Raw genomic sequence first — 24,057 nt, forward strand, 5'->3', positions numbered from 1 at the left:
TTGGAAGGATTGCTTATGAATTTTTGAATGACTCATAATGCAGTATGCTCTCACTGTCTCACTTTGTTTCATCCAATGAATCCTGATTTTTTTTCTTTAATAGGGCTGTTGTTTTAGCAGGAGGAGTTAAAGTCCCTCGTTTTAGGAGTCAGTGGTAATCTTTGGAGCAGTGGAAGATGTGTTTGAGACTCTGCTGGCTGAGGGGCACTGAGAGACTTGTTCTCCTGTGTCATTACTGAAGCCATGTAAATACAGGCATCTCTTCTAGTCTTGTATCACAAAGCAAAAAACAAACAAAAAAACCCCAAAACAAAAAATGGCACAGGGAGTTAAATCTGGGGATTCTGTCAGTCAGTGTGATGGTGTACTGAAGATTTTGAAGCTTGAATTTTTTTTGATGTAGGCATTTCTGTATGACCCAAAGTGAAAGGTTTGTGTCTCTCAGGCGCACACAACATCGAGGAAACTCTCCTAGATCCCTTGTACTAGCTGCCATGATTACCTGCAGATAGCACTTGTGTTTCAAATCCCATTTTAAGATACTTAAATTTCTTCGTATGGTTTATCTGGTACTTAAATGTCTAACTTACAGGCCCCAAGTATCACAATAAATAAATAAATCTCTCTGGTAGTGTCCTAATTAGTGAATGCAGGAGTAGGCCAGAATTCAGAAGTATTTGGTCCTGCCTTCATCACAGAGTTGTCTCCTTTCTTCTGACTGTGGGGTCCCTTGGGGTGAAAACAGTGCTGAGGCCAGCTCAGAACAGGTTTCTACCTTAAATGAGTGAGGAACCAGGGCTGTGCAGACATGAAATTGTTTGCACTTGACACACCATAGGTGCAGTTTTATTGAGGAAGGTCCTCAGTTTCCACAATAGATAACTTTGTTTGCTCATAGAGCTTGTAGCTGGAGGATACTGATTTTTTTTTCTCAAACCTGCAGTCTCAAATTACTGTTGAAACAATTTTAAAAACCAAGATTACCTCAGAGCTATGTAGATGTTAATACTATAAAAATAATGATAACATGAAATAATTCTCTACTCAGTAAAATATTTATTTTTAAAAAATCACAGCTTAAAATTCTGCATTTGAAAAACCTGTAAAATTTCTGAAATAATTTATCCTTACTCTAGTGAAATACCATTAAATTACAAGGGAAAAAGGTATTAATTTGTAGAAGATACAAAAGCATCTAAAATGTGTTTTTATTCTAGAGAAGAGGGAGGAGAAAAAAGAAAATTGGTGGGTACTGTTTTGTGTGCAATTCCCAAGTATATTTTAAAAACAACATTGAATTTTTATAGCCAAATTATATTTTCTCCTAACGGGGAGCTGGGGAGGGATGAATAAGAGAATGATTGACAAATCTTTTAGGGCCTGATTTTACAAGATGCTGCGCACCTCCTGATTGCTGCCAATCACTTTCATTTTCTTTCAGTCGATCCGAGAACATATGGCATTATTCAGATGGTGCTGAGCACCTTCAATCACAGTCCTCATAATACCACAACATCCTCATTCTGTGCAAATGTGAGAATTGCTGTTGACATTTTAAATTGGAGGGTTATTTGGTCTTTGTCTGGACAAACTCTCAGCTGACATAAATGAATGTTCTGCCTGAAGAAGGATTGCAACAGTAAACAGTAAATAATCAATTGTATAAGCACTACTACATATATATGCAAACTATGTGAAATATCAATTTAATTTATAAAATTCCATACCTCTTCCACTTTTATTTGATGGGGGAAAAGCACCATTATTGTGGAGAATTGAAGTTTAGTTTACTCTCAGTGCAAATTTTGAAAAGTGGAAATTGTGGGTGTTATGTGCACAAGGCAGTTGATTTAAAGAGATCAGAAAGGCATTTAATTTAAAAATAAATTTTAAAAAAATCAATTTCAACATACTGATTTGTCCTGCATTACAGTTACCTGTAGAGATCCTCTAGTCATGTCTATCTGTTTTTGATGCCTCTACAGAATAACTGTCCAGCATCCTCTGCCCAACCAATCAGAATGTAGGAAAATCTACCGATATGACGGAATCTACTGTGAATCTACCTACCAGAAGTATGTTGAAATCTGTGTGAGTCTTGCCTCTAGCTCGTGCATTTAGTGCTCGTGCTCTCCTGCTATTCCGAAATTACACGTGTGTTGAAACTGTACACTTGTGTGCAAAACCTCTACAGCAGGGACAGAAGTATGTTGTTTAGTTCTTTGGGATTGTGCTCTAAAAGCTAAAATCAAATAAAAAAACCCTAAGACTTTTTAAAATATCTTAGGTATGCTTCTGTACAGTGCAATAAACAAGAGTGTACATGCTAGAAAATCTAGGCAAAATGTATTGCACAGGTGCTTCACATCTTAGGGATTTGAAAGGTGTGTTATGTATAAATTAGCTGTCACTTTTTTTCAGTCATGTAATGGAATGATGAGTTGTAATTTGCATAATCCTTTAAGAAGTCAAATTATACTGTCATGTAGCAGACTTAACATGCTAGCTAGGATTTCATAGCTTTGCAGCTAATTAGTATGTACCTTACAGGACAGTTAAATTGAAGTTGAGTCCTCTTTTCTTTGCAGTCATTTGCCTTTGTCCGTTGCCCTAACAGAGCTCGCTTTTGTGCGTAACTCAAGATCATTACTGGTTCTTCTGACAAAAATGCTATTGCTCTGGGCAGGCAAATGCAAAGGGCTTGACTTCTGTTAGTTCTGCAAGCAGTGAAGTTTCTATTTTACTGCAACAAGGATTTAATTGTCTATTTCAACATAGAGTCGAAGAGTATATATTTGACAGGTGTGTTGCAGATGATTTTGTATTAATATATTGCAAATGCATTATGAATTCTCTGTTATCTTGCTGGATTTTGGAACTGCATTCTGTCAGTTAGTGTTTGCTTTTCATGCTCCAACTATATTCTTGTTTTGTATACCAGTGTTACCATTATTATCTTCTGTATGACATTTAGTTTTCCAATAACCCCATAAATTTTAAAAATTAGTTGTACTTTGCATTAAAAGAAAATGTTTCTTTAGGAAGGGCAGTCATACTCATTACAATTTTTTAGATCATATTCTCTCATTCCCTCTTTTGATTCTATAACCTGCTGCTTGTTTCCTGAATCTTTTTTCTTAGTAATAGGTACAATCACATCAGTAAAAGTTGTTACTATCATTTTGGTTTACAGAAATGAGAGGAAAAGAAAAATCTAGATTTATCAAAATAATTACAGCATCAGTGTAACTTGGTGAGCCAAAATGAAAATCTGACCTCTTGCTTGGCTTTTTTTTTGTGAGTGGCTACTTTTGGTGTGAAATATAGCTTATTCATGGATAAAAATACTTTCTGAACTTTTTGAATTTTTCGTGGCTTTTCCCTTCTATCTCTCTAAATAATGGCAGTGTCCAGGGTAACTGAAGCAGTCTACATCTGATTTTAAATGTCACCACAGAACTAAATTTCAGTGGTTTGGCTTCTCTTGTAAGTTCAGCAAGCATAAAAATATATTCATTTATTTAAACGTATGAAACAGATTTGTTGTGCAGTATTTATATCAGTTTTTAGAACAACATCAAGATTTTGAAACTTTGTGGAAATAAGAAAACTTGGCACAGTTTGTCATGAGTATTAAATACGGTGATGGCTTCACTCTGAATGCTGCAATACAGCTGATTATCTTGATTTTGGTGTTTTTTTAAATTAGAGATAATTTTTAGTCAGTATACTTAAAACCAGCTAGCTGTGCTGCCCAAAAACTGAAATAATTGATGCTCCTATGCAATTGCAAATAAAAATTGGCAAAATAACTTTTTTGGAAAAAAGAGTCAAAATCCAAAAATCAGACTGGCCATGAAACAATGTTGATTTTGATATGTCCTGAAGACTGAATTCTGAAGTATTATAGACCAATCCACCTTACTTGTAAAAAACATGGGTTATTTTGTGAAGCTAACAGCTAGATCTTTCTGGAGAAGATACAGAATCCTTTCTGAGTATTGCAATTTTCTCTTGGCTCTTCTTCCTCACTGCCTAAGGCCTTTCAGGCCTTCTTCCTATCTTCTTCCCAATGGATGTTTTTGGTAATTTATTACCATAGTAATATATTTCTAAAAATATAACAAAAAGTTGATGAAAACTGCTCACTAATCAAGCTATTTTTGTAACACTTTGAAAGCCTTTACTCTAGTGTTTCAAGACATATGAACATTTGGTACTAGATGTTCATGTGGATCTTATGCTCAGTCTCCCCCCTGATTAGGTTGAGAAAGGAAGAATGGATCTAAAAATGCCACTAGCTGTTAACAGAAATGGCTGTCTGACTCCTTTCTCACACAGGATAATTTTTGGACTGGGCACAAAGCAGAAAACTGCTTTATTCTGAAAGCTGTGGGAATTTTAAGGGCTTACCAGAGAGACCAGGACAGAACAGAGAATCATGGATTTTGGAGATTGACTTTTTTCCCTCTAGTAATTTTAAAATTAATAGAAGTGTTATGCAGAGAATCTATTCTGGACTTATACTTAAGCCTGTGCCTGCTAAAAGTATTTTGTGTAATGCTACTCAACTGTTTAAATTAAGATATTCTGATTCTTTCTCTAAAAATTTTAAAGGATCATACCATGACCTTCTATGCCAAAAATACTTTTCAGAAAACATATGGTGAAGTAACATTTATAAACAAATTTCAGTGCTAATACATACTGGAAATAACTGTGTAAAAGTTCTTAAAAGTACAGATTAGTAAATACATTATAGTACTATTAAAAAAAGAAATTGCAGATCGATTTTGTGGCACAAGTTCTTGAGGAGCTGGACTAATGGTTGTTAGCTAATATATATATATATATATATAGAAAGGCCAAAATAGTAAATATTCTTTTACAGATGTCTCTAAATTCCTTATGGTATTCTTGCAACAGTCTCGCAGCTGCTGCTGGATCCCTCTATTGGAATAGAGTTGAATATACAATTCCAAAAGACTGGCAAAAGGCAACAGATTCCTCCCCTCCTATATTGTCCCCCACCTTGGTTGCCATGGGCCAGTGAGTTTAGGTCATTAAACATGTAAATATGCTCTTTAAAAATATCTAAGGTAAGCTTCAAAATCACTACAAATAATTTCTATGTTCACAAGTGGTGGGGACTTGTCTCAAGCTAGGGAGGTAAAACCAGAGGCCTGTCAGTTACTGGCCTGGAATACAGCTGTCCATCAACTCCGGAAAATTTCTCATTTTCTTTTCCAGTCACCCCAGCTGTAGCAAGGTATGTCCAGGCTCTTCTTTTGTGGTGTCAAACAAAACTGACAACAAAAAGAACTATTTCTTGTTCAGTTCTAACTACTTCACTATAACCAAACTGCCAAGGTTTTTCCTGCTGCCCAGATTGAAAAATCTTTCTTCTACTTGCTCAGACAACCCTGGCTTGCACTCTTCCTCACCTTTATGGAGTGTCAAGCAGTGAACAAAGCTGAGCGACTTGCCCACGCTCTCATTTTATTTGTTGCTAAATTACAAAGAATACTGGCATGTCAAAAAAGAGCAGTTTTGCTTGTCTGCAGGGGACCTGTTGAGTACAAGCAGAGGATATCTCAGGATTTTTTTGTTCTCAGCCTGGAAGCCGCTTCAAAAATGACCCTTCAGGGTATCACTTGGGTGGCTGTTGTGTGTCATCTCCCAAGCAAGGGTGGAAGAATAATCTCTGCCTTACGTTGTCCTGTCCATATTAAGGAGACTTAAAGGTCATGTCTCTCTTCAGGAATAAAGAGAACAGGGAAGAGTTCTATGGTAAGGTATTTCTTCTGAAATCAAGAGCATGGAATAAATATGTAAGGAAAACACCTAGTTCATTTAAATCCCATAAATACAGCTATGGTCTTACTAGTCTTTTTATTTCTCATCAAGTTAGTGAAATTAATGTAGAAAGAAGGCTTAGTGATTTCAGTCTAAGGGGAGCAACCTCTCCTGGAATGTGTAGCTTCGTTACATACAAATTTTCATCCTGAGCCTGTAAATGCTCAAAACATCCAAACTTGATAGACCAAAGTAAGCTCCTGTCAGACTCCATGTTGACTCAAACACGTAAGTATTTCTACAAATGAGAAAAGGAAGTGCAAGCCTAAGCTATTCCATTCAGCCTCCAAAGTCTTGAATTCAGATTTATATATTTATCAGATTGATATAACAAAATCAGGATTGGCTTGCATACATGAGAAATCTAATGGCCACACTAGTCAACAAGTGAGAATATAAACCTTTTAACAGGCTCTCCTGGGGTTCCTAGTTGAGTGAATTCAACCAGCTGCAGAACGTGGGAAGATGGGTGCTTGAAGTGGTCTGCGGTGTCTGTCATCACCTTAATGTGGACAAGGCTGTAAAAACCATGCAGAAGAGGAGCTAGTGGTTCCAAGTGGAGAGTTGTGTCTTTGCCAAAGTGGGTTAGAAGCCCCAGCTGGCCCCTTGCAGCTGGGCCTGCTGGTTTCAGGTCAGTGCAGTCATTTTAGCAGCATAGAAAAGGTAATAGTGGCTGAGCAGTTGCTATTTTTCTCCATCCTGTTACTTAGTTGTGGTGTGGCATATAAGTTGCCTTAGAAAGGCGCAAGATGTTTCAGAATTTTTGTATATTCTGGCTCATCTGATGCTGGAAAGCTTATAAAAAGATACAGTAGTATTAAAAAATTATTTTAGCTCCAGGAAAAACATATAACATGTAAGACAACAGGACTACTATTCAGGCTAATTCTGTAGGGTGCATGAGTATTTTTTTCCAGCAATGGCTTCAGGATCCATGTTTAGGAATTAACTTGAGAGAGAATAACTGAAGAAACTGCTATTTAGTTTGCTCTGCTCTAAAACAGGAAGGAGAGGCCACATCTTCCACAGCAGATTTCACTTTGCAGCAATGTTCCATCACTTCACAGCTTGGTTTTACTTCTCACTATGTGAATTTAATAGGTGTATTTGAAGAAGATTCTAGGTATCTCCTCTTGATAAACTTAACCTCTTAGAAAATATTTAAAGCTTATAACCCAATTCATTCTCTATCAGCAAAAGGCAGAGAAACCACTGCTATACTCATGTGACAGGCTTTTAACATAAGTCAACTGATCCTTACAGCCTCAGTGTGAGGCTGTCTGGAAAAACTTTATCCCTGTTACCACTGCTTATGTTTGCTCTTGCCTTTCTGTAGCACTGAGCATATCTGTGGGTTCTCTTTTCTGAGGTGTTCTGGATGTCTTTTGCACAAGAAGAAATTAACCAAATTTAAAACACATTCAAAAGTAAGCCAATGTCTCCCTTACACGTAAGACATGACTGGGCTTTCACTGGCTAAGAAATGAGATTAGCTGCGGTACTTTAAAATGATTAATGATCACTGGCTAGTATTAAGTTGAACCTCTAATCCTTGGCTGACTGGAGCATTTGAGAGAACAACATTCAAAAATTATCATTTTTTAGTAACAAAAATTGTCATATTTGATTATGATGCAGTTAGATGTAGCACTGGTTTTAAAGTTTTACTTTGAGATGATTGGGATATAGCCTGAATAGAGAGTAGGTGTGATGCATACATGTTACCTGAAAATTTTCTTCCACTGAAGAGTATAGGACCATATTTAGGTTTACAAAATGCTGTTCAGTCTATAGTTCAATACAAATTTGATTTTTGATTTGCAGTATCAAATTATAGTATATATTCTGAGCCAAATTCTGAAGTGAATTTGGTATTGGTCAATTAATGAATTAGGCAATTACCTTCATTAAATTGTCTGGGTCTTCAGGTCCTGTAACCACACCCTTTCAATACGATATTAGTCACAGTTTGCTAATTCCCTGTTAAGACAGGTTTTTTGATATTGTACTGAAATGGCTTTTACACTTTCTCATTTCAGGGGTCTTTTTTTATGTTGTTTGGTTTCATGGGGTTTTTTTGGAGGTTTTTTATGCTGTGGTTTTGTAGTGCTTTGTTTTGGTTTTCCTTTCAGAAGTCATATGACTGGTTTTAGAAATGGAAAGATCAATTCAAATTATCTGTGACTGAGCTATTCTGTGTATTCAGCAAGGTTTCACTTTTCCCATGCTCTTTCAGTAACTTGCTGCTTTGCACAAATACAGAAGCATTAATACCAAGTATATCCAAAATATTACTTGGGAAAGGAGAGAGAAGTTAATTTGGCTTATTAACAGCTTAAATAATCATTCCATAACTTGGGAAATAATTCTTATACAAATATAAGGAGCTAGCTAAATACCTGCTGTAAAGCTCAAATAAGTGGCAGGAGTGGTAACAAAGCTGTCCTGGGGCATTTTAAGTATGCTTTTGAATGATAGAGTTCAAGCTTTTTGTCTTCATCTGCTTTAAAACAACAATATAAGATACTCATAGTCTTACAACTTCTGCTTCATTTTAGAAGGAAAATGTTGATTATAAAAACTTCAGATGAAAGAAAATTCTGCTTCTCTTTAGATGAACAAAACTTACTATTTTTAAAGTATTGTTACCTTTTCTGACAGAATTTTTCTAATTTTATGTAGCAGAAACATGCAAAATCCAGCATTAAGAAGCTGAAAAGTTCTCCTTTAATATTCATAATACTTCTCATCTCCTCCCACTTCTCCATTTAAATATCTGTACACAGTAAACCAGTAATCATTCATCCTCCTCTTTGACATGGGTTTCTCATTTTTAGCAAGGCAAGTTTTCCAGAATTTGAATACTTCTTGTAGCTGGTTAAGGCTTTCTAGTTGAAATACTAGTATAGTCCTTTAGTTGTTCCTGTGGGAATGCTTGGGGATCACAGATATAAACTAGTACCATGTTGTTAATGCTGTTTGAAACAGACAGATTCTCTGTCTCAACATTGATAGTGATTTATATAATCCTTTCCTATTAGATACTCTGTGTTTACTCCCTTGTACATCAAAGGATTTTTTTCACTGCTCTAGCCAGGGTATTGCACTGCAGGCTAATATTAATTTGGTTATTCACCCTCATCCATATGCCTCCTTCTAGCATATTATATTGTCTTTGTTTGGAATGTGTGCTCTTAGTTATGAGATAGACAGCTTTGTGCTCAGCTGTGTTAAAACACATCTTATTCAGGTGAGCCCAGGCTGCCATGCAATCTGTGGAACTGACAACTCCCGGGTATTTACCATTTTATTATCTTTTTTGTCATCTGCAAATTTTACTGGGAAGGATTTCATGTTTTCTTTCATATCACTGATTTATTCTCCTGCACAGGTGCTCCGTAGGGAATAAAGGGCTCACGGAGTTCTTTCCCTGCACAGAGTACTTGGGGTAGATCTAATCCATATATCAGAGCTGCTGGTCATAATGTCTGGGAGCAGATTAGGGCTGCCGGCACTGATGAGTTGCAACCAGGCAGGGGCAGAGAGTCATGAGCACACCCTTCACTTGCAGCAGTGCGAGATGGCTGCAGCTTTCTTTCAAGTAATGTGAGGCTTGTTTCACATAGTGATGTTGTTGGAATAGAGAGACAATTCTCCTTTGCAAATTTGTGCGTTTGTTTGTAGTGATGGCTACTAGTGAATTCACTTTTTTTTTTTTGAAAGCTGTTTCTGGAAACAAAGCTAGATTATTTGCAATGGTTATCAAATTTAGTTACTGTGTTTATCCAAAAAGAGGAACAAATAGTTGTTTTTTTGGAAACTGTAAAATATTTCATATTAGTTTTCTTCCTTAAATTATTTTAAATTTCTTTTCCAAATGGTGCTTTTATTTAGAACTACATTTCTACTCTTTCAGATGAATACGAGATTAGATGATGAAATTATCATGCATAAGGCTTAATTGAAAAAAATTCAGACTTTACTAAAAATGAACCTTTCTGTTAATATTTTTTTTCTCATTTTATTTTCCACCTCCCAGAACGGGAACCTCAAAATCATGTTCTAAATATTGCTTTTTTTTTATTATTATTTGGCTACTTAGAAACCCTTCACAGTGCTGTATCTTGCCTAATTTTAAGGCTAAATTGTTGTTTAACAATCAATGAGTTCTTCTACTTGGCAACAGGATTTTATGATGCAAAAGTGATGTAGCTCTTGTTTCACATCCAGATAGAGCCATATCACTAAGCTTTGAACTTATTTATAAGGAAACTGTTATCATAAACATGCTAAAATTCCATTACGATAGTGATACCTATAGTCAGTTTAAAGTATTTAAGACTGATTTATTTTCCCTTTAAGAAAAATAGTGCTCCAGTTAAAACACATGAATATTTAACAAAATATTTGCATTGTGTGAAACTAGTATACAGAAAACAAGACTTGTATTGTATTCTGAAAAATTTTATTTTTATTTCTGTACAGATATTGTCAAGTGTTTGATCATGAAAGTTCCATGTTCACACTCATCTGCACATATACATATATACACACAGAGAAAACACACACTTTTGAAAAGAAATAAAATTTAATAATTTTAAGGAAAGAGACAAAAGCATAAAGCATAGTTCTACCTGAGTGCAATAGGAAGGTGAATATTTTTGATTATTTTAGGTATGAAATGATTCTCTATTGTTGTCCTAAAAAATTAACCAAAAAACACCCAACCCCAAAGCAACAAATAACAAGAAAACCACTGTACCATATGACCTAAAATTTATATAATTAATATTTTCCCTTAATTAATGGTAAATAGGGAATAAATTTCTCATGGATACCAAACAAAAAATTTGGTCAACAAGAAGGAGAGACATAGTCTGTCACACTTCAAATTTCTGCACATTGAGCAACAGGAGACCCATGAAAGGAGATACCTTTGCCTGTTATAGTTGCATTGAACTTTGTCTTATGGTTTCATAAGCAATGTTGGGTCTGTGCCATGTCTGAGATTACAGACTGTGATGCAGAGTAGTTTAAGATGCTGTATCATGTACCATTTAATCAGGCTGCACTACTTAGAGTATGTGTTGTGTTCTGGGAATAATTTGCGTGTAGTCTTTCCAGCTGCATCTATATAAAAGGTGAAATTCCCCTACTGCCGCACAAAAGTCAGCTAAATGGACTGTGGGGAATGGAGCAGCAGTTGAATGAATTAATTTCATGTAGCTGTCCATAGCTAGCTGTGACACTGCAATGTGTTTCCTCCACAGCTGACTCACAGCCAGGATCTGTACACATCTTTGTGCAGGTCTTGTGCTGCTGAATTTCAATACATTGATCGATTATCACTTTGCCTAGAAGTGTCCTGTACAGTTTTCCAGCCTCTTGCTAAATTCCAGTGACTCATTTACTGCCTGGGGCAGTAGTCATGCAAGCCTTGTGACTGCTTTGGACTTCAGTAATTATGGTTATTAGGTTATTACCTTTGATACCTCTAAGATCATTGCTGTGTTAGGAGAGGCTGCTGTCTGTGTCCCCTTATGCATATCCTTTCATGTAAGCCACTACATCCTTCTTCACATGGCTGGAAGAGGGGGGCTGTTGTGCAGCTCCCCTTTCCACTGTAGAAAACCTGTCATTTCTGGGAATGCTTTCCACTGGCAATTCTCAGTGAGGTCCAGGCACAGGGAGAGAGCACAAAGATTTTCAAGCTGTAAAAGGCTTTGTGTAACAAGTCAAACTGCAGGGTGCAATGAGTTTGGCAGCCTGGTAGTCCTGGGACTGTCTGGAAGCATCACAGGGCTGCAGACACTCTCTGCACTGGGCTGTACACTAGGCAGTCTGTCAGCTGTAACAGTGACCAGTACTGATCAATGGATTGGTTGTAACTTGCTTTAGTAGAGCATGTACCACTGCTTTGTCTAGCAGTATTTTCTTTGCATCAAGAATGCTGCTGTGCTCTACATTTTGAGCTAGATGTTATACTAAAAAGGGCATTCATATTTTGCTAACTTGGCAGCTTGAATGGGTTTTGTTATTTAGTAGGTACAGAGGGAAATACTGAACTAAGATTAAGAGCAGAATACAAGCTGAGTCTATAGTATATTTTAGTATGGCTTGATCAATTGGAGCTATCTATGTGATATAGTATCCCACTTGGACAAAGATCCATCAGCAGAAACCTCTACACATATACTATTTTACTTGCAAAACTGTTCTTTTACTGATATTGCTTGTTTTGCTAAAAAATGATGACTTTCCTGTGTGAGACTAAAGCTGATCTTTGCTGATATAGCTGATTACATGCTTAGTGCTTTGCCACAGTGGTGTACTAAGATTGCTCTATTGGCAAAATGTTCCTAATGCCAACCTCATCTGATTTTAGTAATTCACTATTCTTGATTTCAGAGCTCAACAAAATAAGACTCCTATTGTAGAATTTGAAGGGACATTAGTTGCTCCTTGACTCTGTAGTGAATAATCATTGGGATAAAGAGACTCAAGAGCTGTACTGCATTTAAAAATCAATCCTATTTTTCATAATATAATTAAATTTTTTGTCATTTCAGATATTCTTGTTGTAGACTTGCATTAAGGGTGAGAAACCTAATCTTTTGAGTTGCTTGACATATTTGACATATTTTACTTATTTCAGCTTTGGTCTCCGTAGAATCCTGCTGATGGAGTGATTTGCCTGATTGTGACAGTGCTAAGTCTCACATAGTTGATCTCCTTTGCCTTGAAATCAAATGATGTAAACAAAAACTATCCAAATGTATTCTCATCTTTTTCAGCCCCCCCAAAATCTCTCAACCAATATTGCAGAGAAAAGCCTGGCAATCAGAATCTAGTCAGGCACTATGCCTCGCTGTGTGCTTCGGGCAACACCTAGACCTGATGCGTAAGGGAGCATTTTATGGTTATCATAGCAGGAGGCCTTCTTGCTTCCTGGGGCAGCAGCTTTTAGAGCTGCTGCATTGCTGCTTGATTACTGGTGATGGTTGTGTTACATGCTGGACCCAGCGTGACTGAGACAGTTCTGATTCATATCACCCTGGGGAGCATCAGGCACGTATCCAGACCATGCATCAGCATCAGTGGTGACTGTGGCATTGAAATTGCTGGAAAAGGCATGGAATCAGATAATCATCCATAAAGGAATACTACTGAATGGCTGTGAAGTTCACAGCTGGTAGATTTGTATCTTATGGGATCATGGTACTGTGTAATAGGCAAACGCTCTTAAGTTTACTAAACAGGTTAAGGCAACTTCATTAGGCAGGGATTTTTCCATTGTTGATGTTGGCTTATTTTTACCTTGCCTCTTCACAAAGTGCATTTGAAAGTTATTTAAAAAAAAAAAAATTGTGTGATGTCAAAAGAAGAGCTAATCAACTGTTCCAGGTCTAGGTTATATTTTGAAGGTTAGACTGAAATCTAATTGTTGACATTATCACTAATGGAATGAAATACATTCCAAAATATAGAAAATCACATTAGCTTTTCTGAATTTTCTACACTCCAAATTTTTCAGTTCCTCTTGCTTAGATATTTTGATGCATTCCTGCAGTAATACCTATTTCGCAAGCATAAAACTAGTCCAAGCCAGGATCTATTCATCCTTCCCCCCTAGTTTACACCAGATACAATCTATTTAAAGTTGAAACCAAGGGATACATTGCCTGCCTTAATTTGAGAGGGACTCTGCTCTTAGAATCTTTTAAGAATTCACAAAAAGGGGGCTCAAATATCATGTTGTATAGATGTTTAGAGAATGTGTATATGAGAATTGGCTGACTCTTTAATGGATTGGCTTTTATTAGACTAAGCCCCCTTTTTCTCAGGAACAGTTTGGGGAGATTGTGACCTTCTTTGAGCTTACAGGCTTGTAGATCCTCCTGAGCCGAGTGCTTCTCAAAGGATAGTTAGCAGTGTCCAAACAGATCCTGCAAATATCTCTATGGGGACTTGGTGGCACAGCAGCCAAGTTCAAAGTCAGAGTTTTGTTGGGGTTTTTTTTTTGGGTTTTTTTTTTGTTTTGTTTTTTTTTTTTTTACTTGCTGCTGGAGAACTCCACAGTCCTGATGTGTGTGGTCTCACTCCTGAATGCTGATGAACATTCTATCCATGTGCTGTTGGGGTGTTTGTGATAAGCTGGAGTGTGGTAGAAAATGCTGTTCAGTGTCAAGCTCTGCAGAGGGGAAGTAGGGCTTTATAAGGGCTCCTCTGCTCTAAGGGTTGATGCTCTGCATGTTCCAAGCACACTTGCAGTAAATGTAAGACTTAGCTCTTTACAGATACATATTTGATAAGGTATTGGTGATTTGGTGAAATACAGTAAAATTTATTTTGGTGTGTAGCTTTCAGATGAATATTGTTTTAACTTTTCCCATGTTCTTATGTAAGACTAATTTGTAAATCTTAAATAAGTACTTACCGATGGTTATTGTATCTCCTGTTTGTACCCACAATACGATATTTATGACTTTGTACTTTGACTTGTTTTGATGACTCTTATGTGTAGGTATTTTTGATTGACAAACAACTAAATTCAGTTTAGATGACCAAATCCAATGTATGCAAATATCAGCCCTCTATTGCTATGTTTAAACAAAATTTTACATCTGCATTAGAATGCAAAACTTAGTTTGAGTTGATACAGGTGTTGCATATTGCATGAAGGTAGCAAGATGACATTAAGAACAGAAATTTATTTTATTTTAGGCTAAATGCAGTAGTAACTATAAACTAGAATAAATTATTTCCTTACCCCCTTTATGTGTTGATACTGCAATTCTCCCCGCCACTAACCTGCATGACTAAATATTCTTTGCAATCCCCATCATTTCCTCTGCCACTGCTTGTACTTGCTGTTTCTTAACCTCCAGCCCCAGAAATATGGCCACGTTCTTTGTTGGGGCAGGGACAACCCTCTGTAGAGCTTTAGGGAGTGCTTGGATGGGTCGATCAGTGCCTGATAGTGGTTTTAATGTACAAGCCAACAATGTTTCCCCTGGCTTGAGGCTTCTGTTTGGGACACCACAGTGTGCATTCCAGATTACACTCAAATTACTGTTGAAACAATTTTAAAAACCAAGATTAGCTCAGAGCTATGTAGATGTTAATACTATAAAAATATATAATACTATAAAAATAATGATAACATGCAAACTGCAAACAGTTTCTGCCTGGCAAAACCAGGTAAATATAATGAAGCAGGAAGGTAATTGGGGAGCTGTTCAACATAACTTGGTTATGCAAGGGACCCAAAAAATATTAATTAAAACTTAAATACTGGTGTTACAATGTTGGTTATATGGTAGTGAAAAATCCTCTAAATAAACATATGAAAATTTAGATCAGAGTTGTAATTTTTCACCACACTGATGAAAAAAATATTGTGGTAGAATGAACTATCATGCTATTGCTTACAGATCTCTTTGGGCAAGTGGTGTTTCAATGGTGTATCTGAAAGCAGACTTAGAATGTGAAAATCATGCTGGTTTTTTATCCTTGTTCTAGTCAGATGAAAAATATGCCCTTGATTTGTATATGTATGGCACAATTTTCTCAAAATATGTTCTGCTGTGTGATATCAATTTTTCTAAGTGTGCAGTGTGTGTTTTTTCTCTGAGCCTTTTTTTAACCCCTTTCACCATATACCCAACATCTTTCAAGAACAGCAAGAAAAAAGTCTGAATACCTTGAAAAATTTTCTTTTTTTCTGTCATTTAAAGTCTTCTATGTCCTTAAACCCCAACAATCTGCTTTCCCTCTCAGTAATATTTCTTGAAAATGAAAAGCGCTGTCACACTTCCACTTTTTAGTTCCTACCAGAATAATTGGGTGACTTTTCCAGAAATTCTTGTTTCAAATTGTCAGAGGAAGATTTGATTTAGTACAAATTCAATAAGATCCATCTTCCTTGAGATGAATAGGTCTTTAGTAGATAGTTAAAGGTAATAGCAGCTGCTATTTCAGTTGCCATAAGGCCTCTTATTTGCCTTGTGCCTTGCATAGTCACTAATTCCTGGGTGCATAAAATCCTATCTAGTTAGAACAGTAACATTTTACCTATTCTGCCAGCTCTCTCTTTTCTTAGCTATTTGTCATAATACAGTTAAAATAAGGCTGTATAAAATATATGTAGTATGTTCATCAAAGAATATTTGTGATGGAAGGCAGTTCAATGTTTTCAGTTCAGAAATTCAGTGTAAATAAGAGGTGTTTAGGATGACTGCTGTCTGGATATGTGGGTGGATCACCATTTGAGTCTGTAGCTTGCACTGCTTAGCTAATTCTGTGTGCAGACGTATAAGTTTGTCGTGTACATGTATATTTATTCAGGGACACATGAACATGTGTGACAGAAAAGTTAAATCATTCCTATTTGATTCATAGCTTGCCTATATGAAGAGAGCTTAAGTGCAGAAAAAAGGATATCTGTTAATTCCAATTCTTTAAAACTGCAGAGCCAGGGACTCTGGCTTGGACTTGAGAGGGTTGAATGGGTAACATGCTTTCTGAGACAAATGAAACTTGTGCAAGGTACAGGGGCAGGGGTCCTGGTTAGCTGCAAGTCAGCTGAAGTAGAAGAAATGTGGCTGAAAAGAATAGCACAGTCAGTGGCTGATTGTTGTGTTGGTGAGAGGACAGAGGCAGGTATGGACACTCCTGTGGTCCTTAAAGGGTACTGCTTGATGCTCAAGCAATTCTCATGGGTGACGGGAAGTTTAAGAACTGCACTGGCATAGCCTTGTGTGCTAGGAAAGTAAAGGGTACTTTGGAACACATGGAAAAATCTGTATATCTTTTGCTTCAACTTCTGCGTATTTCTTCCTGAAAAAGGTGAGGTCAAAACTGCAAGGGTTTATGTTCTTTGCTTCTGCTCCTGACAGCAAGGCTGGCATTGTCTTACAGGAATAAAATAATATGCTGTGGAGGGGGAACCAGGAAGGTCCATGCCTAGTCATTGTGCCAGTAAAATCACAAAAGGAAATAGTACCATTTTCTCAGACTAGAGGTGGCTTAAAAGCTTGTGGATATGAAACCCAAACACAATACCTAGATGAGTGGAAAGGAATCTTCCATGGCTGCAATGGTGTTATGGCTCAGATGAACAATATTTTGTATACTAGCATTCAGTCAAGATTTTAGACTGGTCAGATACACGGACGATGTGCTGACTGCAGTGTAACATTTCTGGAAAACAAAACAAGGCCTCTGAGTTCCATATCCATCTAGAAATCACTTATGGAGAGATTTTACTGCTCAATGCAAGTAGCTAATTGCATTCTCAGTTGCAGAGTCAATCAGAACACAGCAGAGGAGCACTTAGTTAAAACACTTCAGTGCCCTTTCCCTAACAATAAGTGAAACACTCAGTTTTGTGGCTTATCTGGGTTTTTGAGATTTTTGCTGTGGGGTTTTCTGGAGTTTTTTTGGATGAGGAAAGGTTTGCTCATGTAGTGGAGTCTTTTTCTTCCCTGGACAGAAAACATGTACATGTTTTGATGGTAAAAATATTCAAATCTGATCCAAGACTGTCACTTGTTATTAGTTCAGTTTTAAATACTCAGCTTACCTATGTTAACTGCTGAATGGTTGTGGCTGGTTTTTGATTCAATATACCATGATTTTGATAAAATTTAATTGTCTGGTTAGTGGCTTAAATCAGTTTATGATCTAAAACCAAAATATTTGATTGATTTAAAATTTGAAACTCATGTTGAGTTCTGGGGGGCAGTTTTAGGTGCCACAAAATAAGAAAGACATAAGCTACTGGAGAGTGTCCAAAGGAGGGCAATAAAGATGGTGAAGGGCCTTGAGGGGAAACCATATGAGGAATGACTGAGGTCACTTGGTCTGTGCACTTGAAGGAGACTGAGAGAAGGCCTCATTTCAGTCAACAGCTTCCTCACGAGGAGAAGAGGAGTGGCAGGCACTGATCTTTTCTCTGTGATGATGAGTGACAAGACCCAAGGGAATGATCTGAAGCTGTGTCAGGGAAGATTTAAGTTGGATATTTGGAAAAGATTTTTCACCCAGAGCTGGGCACTGGAACAGGCTCCCTGTAAAAGTAATCACAGCACCAAGTGTGATAGAGTTCAAGGAGTGTTTGGACAGCAGTCTTGGGCACTTGGTGTGATGCTTGGGGACGGTCCTGTGCAGGACTCATGATCGTTGTGAGTCCGTTCCAACTCAGCATATTCTGTGATTGTATTATTTTTCTATTTCATCACTGTGGCACAGCTAGGGCTCTTTTTCCTTCTGTAAGCCTCCTGCAGTCTCTCTGGCCCCACCGTCAATCATCAGCTGGATGCTGAGACAAATTTTTTATAGCAGCTTCTGTCAGTAAAGGGAAAATGTTTTGAAAAACACAGCCTAATAGTTGAATATCAGCCTGCAGGCTGGCCTGCTTAAACAGGAGAATTAACTTTTTCAGGTTTGTTTTTTTTCCCAATGTAGTTTTTAAAAAAAATTATTTGAGGTATAGCCCAAAAAATAAAATGAGACTTACTTGGCAAGGACTCCTAATTGACTAGCTTGCTAAAATTCTTAAGCATCCTCATGATAGTTTGTCTTCACTTTTCTGGTCTCTGTAACATGGGAATTCTCAGTGCATTCATGGGGGGAGTGGGCAACTTATATACTCAATAGCTCTTTTGTATCCCCTGTAGTACCCTGTTTTGTTTACTTTTTCAGTGAAAGCTTTTTTCTGAAGTTCAAAACCTCAGAAAATGGTATTACTCAGGTATTACTCTGTCTCTGAAGGAAGTATTTAAAAAGGGATTCTGGATATCCTAGCAATTGTATTTGTTCTTTGTGACCAGGACAGAACATACTCAAAAGATTTAGATAGGCAAGAAGCCATGTATTTTTAAAAATCATTTTGAAAAAGAACGATGGAAGCACATGGCATAATGCATAGTAAATCTTGTATTAGAAAGCTGCAAACCCTCATTGAGAAGTTGCATTTGTCTCCTGAGCCAGAGAATATTTCTGTCCTACAGCAGCCCCAAAGTACTGGAAACTGCATTGAGAAGTGCAGCCTCCTTGTTAGTTGATAAATAGAGATTAGAATCACTTACCAAGCTATATTATAGTTCTTGTTAACAATTTTTACCTTCCTAAATTGATTCAATATAATCCATGTGATGGCTTTACCTCATTTCTGGAAGACATACAGATAATGTCGTACTTATGAAGTCTTGCATGTCACTGAAAACCTGCTGTATTTCTGTAGTAGAATTGTGTATCAGGATTATATTAACATAGCTTTTGGAATATTTGAGATCCCATAGGGTATGGTGTGTGGCTGATATGACATGACTTGCCTTCAACAGTTGTTTTAACAAGATATCCTTCATATAAAATATACCAAGCTGAAAGGCATAACTGAGTGAGTTAAGTAAGAAACACTGGTGGCAAAATTCTTCACTTTCATCTTTATCTGATTAATTCAAGGCTGAGTGTTACAGTGAAAGTCTTTTTAACCTAGAAAAGTATTTGGTATGTTTATTTAAGGAAAACCAAATAAAACCAGAAAACATAAAACCCCACCCCAAAAAGCCCTTTTATATTATTTAGTACAAGATCCTTTTTATTAAATTGTTAAACTTGTTGCAAATAAATGTGCATTTACTCTAGTCAAAACTCATAGTTCTTAAAATATCTTCTCACTCCTCCTAAAAACTGCATTAATAATACATTAATTAACACTTCTGAAGTACTTGGCATATTTAACACAAGATAATTTACACTTCCTAATATTTTAAACTGTGTATTAAAACGTCTAGCATTGGCGAACAGAAAATACACTGTATGTGAATACAGCATTAAGTGCTAAACATGTAATTTATGTGTAGCTCAGTTTTTAATATGTTAAAAATAGATACACTTTAATGTCTTGATAATAATGCTGATGTTGTTGGAATCACTTTTAACATTTTCATATTCCTGCTAATGGCTTTTATTTTAGTAGTACCATGCAGACCCTGCTTGGATATTGTTATTAATATCTGTTAATAACAATATTTAAATTCAGGGGTAAATAAAGTTGATTTCAGATTTTATGGCATAATATTGTTTTAATTTTTATCTATTTTCTCCTTTCATCGAGCTTTTAGTATTGGTTGAAAAATATTCAGCCAATTTAATAGCTAAAATACTGCACTTGCATCAAAATGCTTTGATGGTCATGTACTTGAGAAGAGGTTTCAGATATAGGCAGCTCTTTACTGTCACTTGCCTTTATGCTGTGGGAAAAGCTTACTACATGAGGATACTAAATGGATTGAGGGTTTGGTAATGGGATGTGGAGACCTTCACCTTAGGTCACTAGTTTGAATGCAGCCCAGGTGGGTGGAAACTAAAACCCATTATCATCTGATGGCTCCTGGATGGCCTGTGGGAAATGAGTTGGTGGTCCTAGTCAACTTCCTAGGAGAAAGAGAACTGTATTGCAGAATCAGTATCTCAGTGCTTGCAGACTGGGATAGAGTTCCTTGCTGGAACTCTGCAGGAAAAAAACAGTGGCTGGACTGAGTTTGGTTGCTGAATTGCCTCTTGCAGCTCAAGTGGGTTGTGTAGGTCAGACAAGAAGCATAATTGAGTAACAATGTAGAGGCTGTTGCCACTCATTAGGTCAAGTCTGGCTTGTAAATACTCTTCCAAAACTGTCTATGTTTTGCTCTCACTATCATTGCTTACAAGGTGCATTCAGATAAATGCTGGATGTTCTTTATAACTGGAAGGTTGGACAGAAAACCCCAGACAAAACCACCAGAAAACGTTTTACCTTAGTTAGCCTTGCCAGATTTTGTGTTGTAGTCCTGGTTTGATTTTTTTTCTGCCTGTAATTTTGCCAACTATCTCCAGTTGTTTTACTGATGCTTGTACCGGAAGAGGAAAGCAGTATATGATAGATTATTGTCAGAGGTAGTGAAAGACTCGTAATTATAATCACTGCATAAAATCAGCACTCAAAATTTAGTTGTTAGGAGAAATGGCCAAGCATCTTTTCCAACCCTGCTTACAGCTCCTGTGTATAGTGGCTTGTGTGTTTGTCTTGAGCACAGTCCTGATTAGCTAGTGAAGCTCACATGGCAGCTTTGTCAGGTGCTCTCTGTTTTTTATTGCTCAGGAAATGGAGGAATCTTCCTTCTGTCCTTAGAGTCATCTGAGCAGCCAGCCTGTGGCATTACTGATCCCCATTACTACTGTCCCTGCCAAACAAAAAACAATTAGCTTTGATACATGGGCCATGGGGCCATGCCACTTATGAGAAAGAGCATGTTTCCATCAGGCTATAGATACCGTCAGTGACACTCATGTTTGCTGGACATAACAGCAGCAGTCAGAGATGGTGTTTCATAACAGAAAAGTCATGCAAACAGGCTGGCTGGGGTATTTCACATTTCAGTTGTAGTGAAATGCACTTTGCTTCCTGCAGTTTTTGATGTTTCAGGATTATGGCAAGATGGTGGTGTTTCAGCTTCCTTCGAGTTCCTCAGACTTGATTTGTGTACTAGTGCAATTGGTACTTGGGTGGTGTTGCTTTAGAACAGAGATGCATGTGTCAGGATTCTCACCAATTTCAAGCAAGTATTTATTTCTCCTCAAAATACACAGCTCCTTCGCAGAAAAGCTGGGCAGTGAATTAACTAATATTAAGATGCTGGGGACCTTTCTACTTGAAATGTTAAATTTTGTTTATATACAAAATTTATATATAAAGGGTTTATAGTCAGTATTACAAGTGCCTATATAATGTTGAATCCTCCCTAATAAATTTAATCAAATGCATAACATTAAGCTGCCTGAATAACCTCACTTCCTCAAATATTCATTGAGAATGTATGAAAATTCACTTATTTGACTTTTCTGTATTTGCTAAGATAGTAATGCATGTTTCTTTGAAGAGAACATTGTTTAGAAAGTTGCTGGAGGACATTTATTCCCTTGAGAATAGTTAGCAAAATAAAAAGTTCTAAATGGAGTATAAATTATTGTTTTAAGAGAAAATTTGCATATAATAGGCTAATAATAATAACAGTTGTTATACCTGCACTTATTTTGAGATCAATAAGTATCCCAGTTTTATTAAAAGCATTCACAAAGTTTGTTTTGTGCAATATAAGATGCTAGCCAATTTGAATGTTCTGCTAGAACATTGTGATGTAAACAAAATTACAGAAAGCTTGAAGTGAATATCAACTTTTCAACACTTACAGCAAAAAAAAAGGATTAATTTGTTTTATAGCAATCTTTATTAGCTACATTTCTAAATAATGGCATATATCTAGCTTGGTAGAAAGTCATAGAGGTTTTTGTTAGGGTTTTTTTTATGAAATTAAACCACTTAAATTTGACAACAAGAACTCTGATAGTTTCAAAATTATATATTAATTCTTAATTAAATGCTTGTGCGTATTTACCTCTGTGGCCTTGGGTTTTGGCATGGATAGTTCCCACTTGTAGTTTGTAGGTATCTTTCTGTCAATTTGCTTTTTCCTACCATGTCTTTTCGAAACAGCTAAACCTAGTTCTGTAACTGTGCATGATGATCTAGGGACTGCAGGAGTTAGACAAGTCACAGCAGAGGTTTGTAACTTCTTTTAATTTGCTAATCCATGCATGGAACAACATTTCCAGCATTACCCAGAGATTAAGCCCCAGGGCCAAGGGCAGGGCCTCAATTTTAGTTTGCTAGTGATAGGCATACTGTGGTTAGAACTAGGTCTCTGCTCTGGACAATACCAAGCCTTTTCAATTTAAATTTCAATAACGGTAGCAAAATATTAAACATGGAGAACATGAATTAGAAAAAACCTCAGCACTGTGTCTTTGCATTCAGTCATTCCTCTGGATAAAGTCTATGCTGTAATATTAAAAACCAAGAAATTGTTACTTTTGTCAAAAGTGAAAAGAAATATACATGTATTTTGTTAACTTTATGCAAAATGTTTGTCTGAGAGTGTGATTATTAACTAATAAAGACCAAAAAGATGATTTTTGTGTAGATGATAGCACTAATGTTTAGAAATGTAATATATACTGCACTTCAATACAATTTTTTGATATATTTTTGTTTACTCTGATGATTAAATGGTTAATTTATTCGCATTCAGTTGGTGGTATTTAATGTAGGTCACAGAAATAGCAATGACTTTATTTGTTGATAGTAAATTTAAGAGAGTAGAAAGATCTCTGGAGATGTAGATTCAAAATGTAGCAGTATTTTATATAACAAGTAGATGCTAGTTTATTGTAATATATCATAAAACCTCTTAAGATTGGAGGAAACCTACACGGTGTTCTTTTGTTGTATTTTTTTTTTTTTATTGTCAATAATTAACATTTTATTCATTTGTTTTGAAGGAATATATAGATATATGTGCACATACAGTTTTCTGAATTCATAGCTTTCAGATTGGACTCGCGCATTAATTCCCATGAACAGCAAGCAGTACAAGGTCAGACTAAATGCAAAAAGAAGAGCCATCTTTAATCACTGCCTTTGGTATTTATTGGAATAACATGTTCTCTGGTCACCTATTACTGCTGTATGTATTATGAATATAACTGTGCAGGTAATTCCCTCCAGTTCCAGTTTTTAAGAAGGTAGAAATATTGTAATGTACTTAGCCAAAAGAAAGCTGCACTAGTAAGTACTTTGGGGTAGATGGTGCAGGGGTAATGATTCCTCAGAAGCTTAGCTAATAGGAAAGGCAAATTGAAGACCAGACTAAGGCACCCAGGAGGTCTTGAACTGTCAGTGTTCCTCAGACATGCTGCATCTCAGGACAGAAGAGTCAAAGCAGGAAAGTGCTGTTTGCCTTCCTGAAGTGAAGCTTTTCTTTAAGATGGAGGTCTTAGTCCTGCATGTCTTATATAGCCATGATTCATGTCACCTTTGCTGTGAGTTCTGTGCGTAGAAAGCTTGCAGAATCTGACAGGGTGTAGGCTTTAGCTCCTTGAGCAAGGTAGAGGTAGGTAAGATATACTTTTGCTATTGATGGGTTTTTTCCCCCTTTGTTTAGGCTGACCTGTTACACTCACGCCCTAAGAAATGTAGGGTGTTAAGTTCATCTGGGTACTTGGTTTATTTCCTGTCCTTTTTGTTTGGGAACAATGCTTGCAGGTTTTTTTTTTGTGTACATTTTGAACTTCTGGATTGTTATACTGGTGCTGTGCTGA

The 24,057-nt window shown here is 36.7% G+C and overlaps 1 protein-coding gene across 6 annotated transcripts in view; it reads left to right on the forward strand.

The window, feature by feature from the left end:
* The window catches only part of NPAS3 (neuronal PAS domain protein 3), a 589,208-nt gene that overhangs the window by 82,383 nt on the left and 482,768 nt on the right, over positions 1–24,057 (forward strand). For 3 of the 6 annotated variants that reach the window (XM_085582101.1, XM_021542664.4, XM_085582103.1), the window contains exon 2: positions 1,986–2,075. The exons of the other annotated variants lie outside the window; for them this stretch is intronic. In XM_085582101.1, coding sequence (XP_085438227.1) covers positions 1,986–2,075 — 90 coding nt within the window. The remainder of the gene's footprint in view (positions 1–1,985; positions 2,076–24,057) is intronic. 6 annotated transcript variants of the gene reach the window in all.

The sequence above is a fragment of the Lonchura striata genome, chromosome 5 (genome assembly GCF_050655825.1).
Source record: "Lonchura striata isolate lonStrDom1 chromosome 5, ASM5065582v1, whole genome shotgun sequence".
In the NCBI taxonomy this organism is placed as follows: Eukaryota; Metazoa; Chordata; class Aves; order Passeriformes; family Estrildidae; genus Lonchura; species Lonchura striata.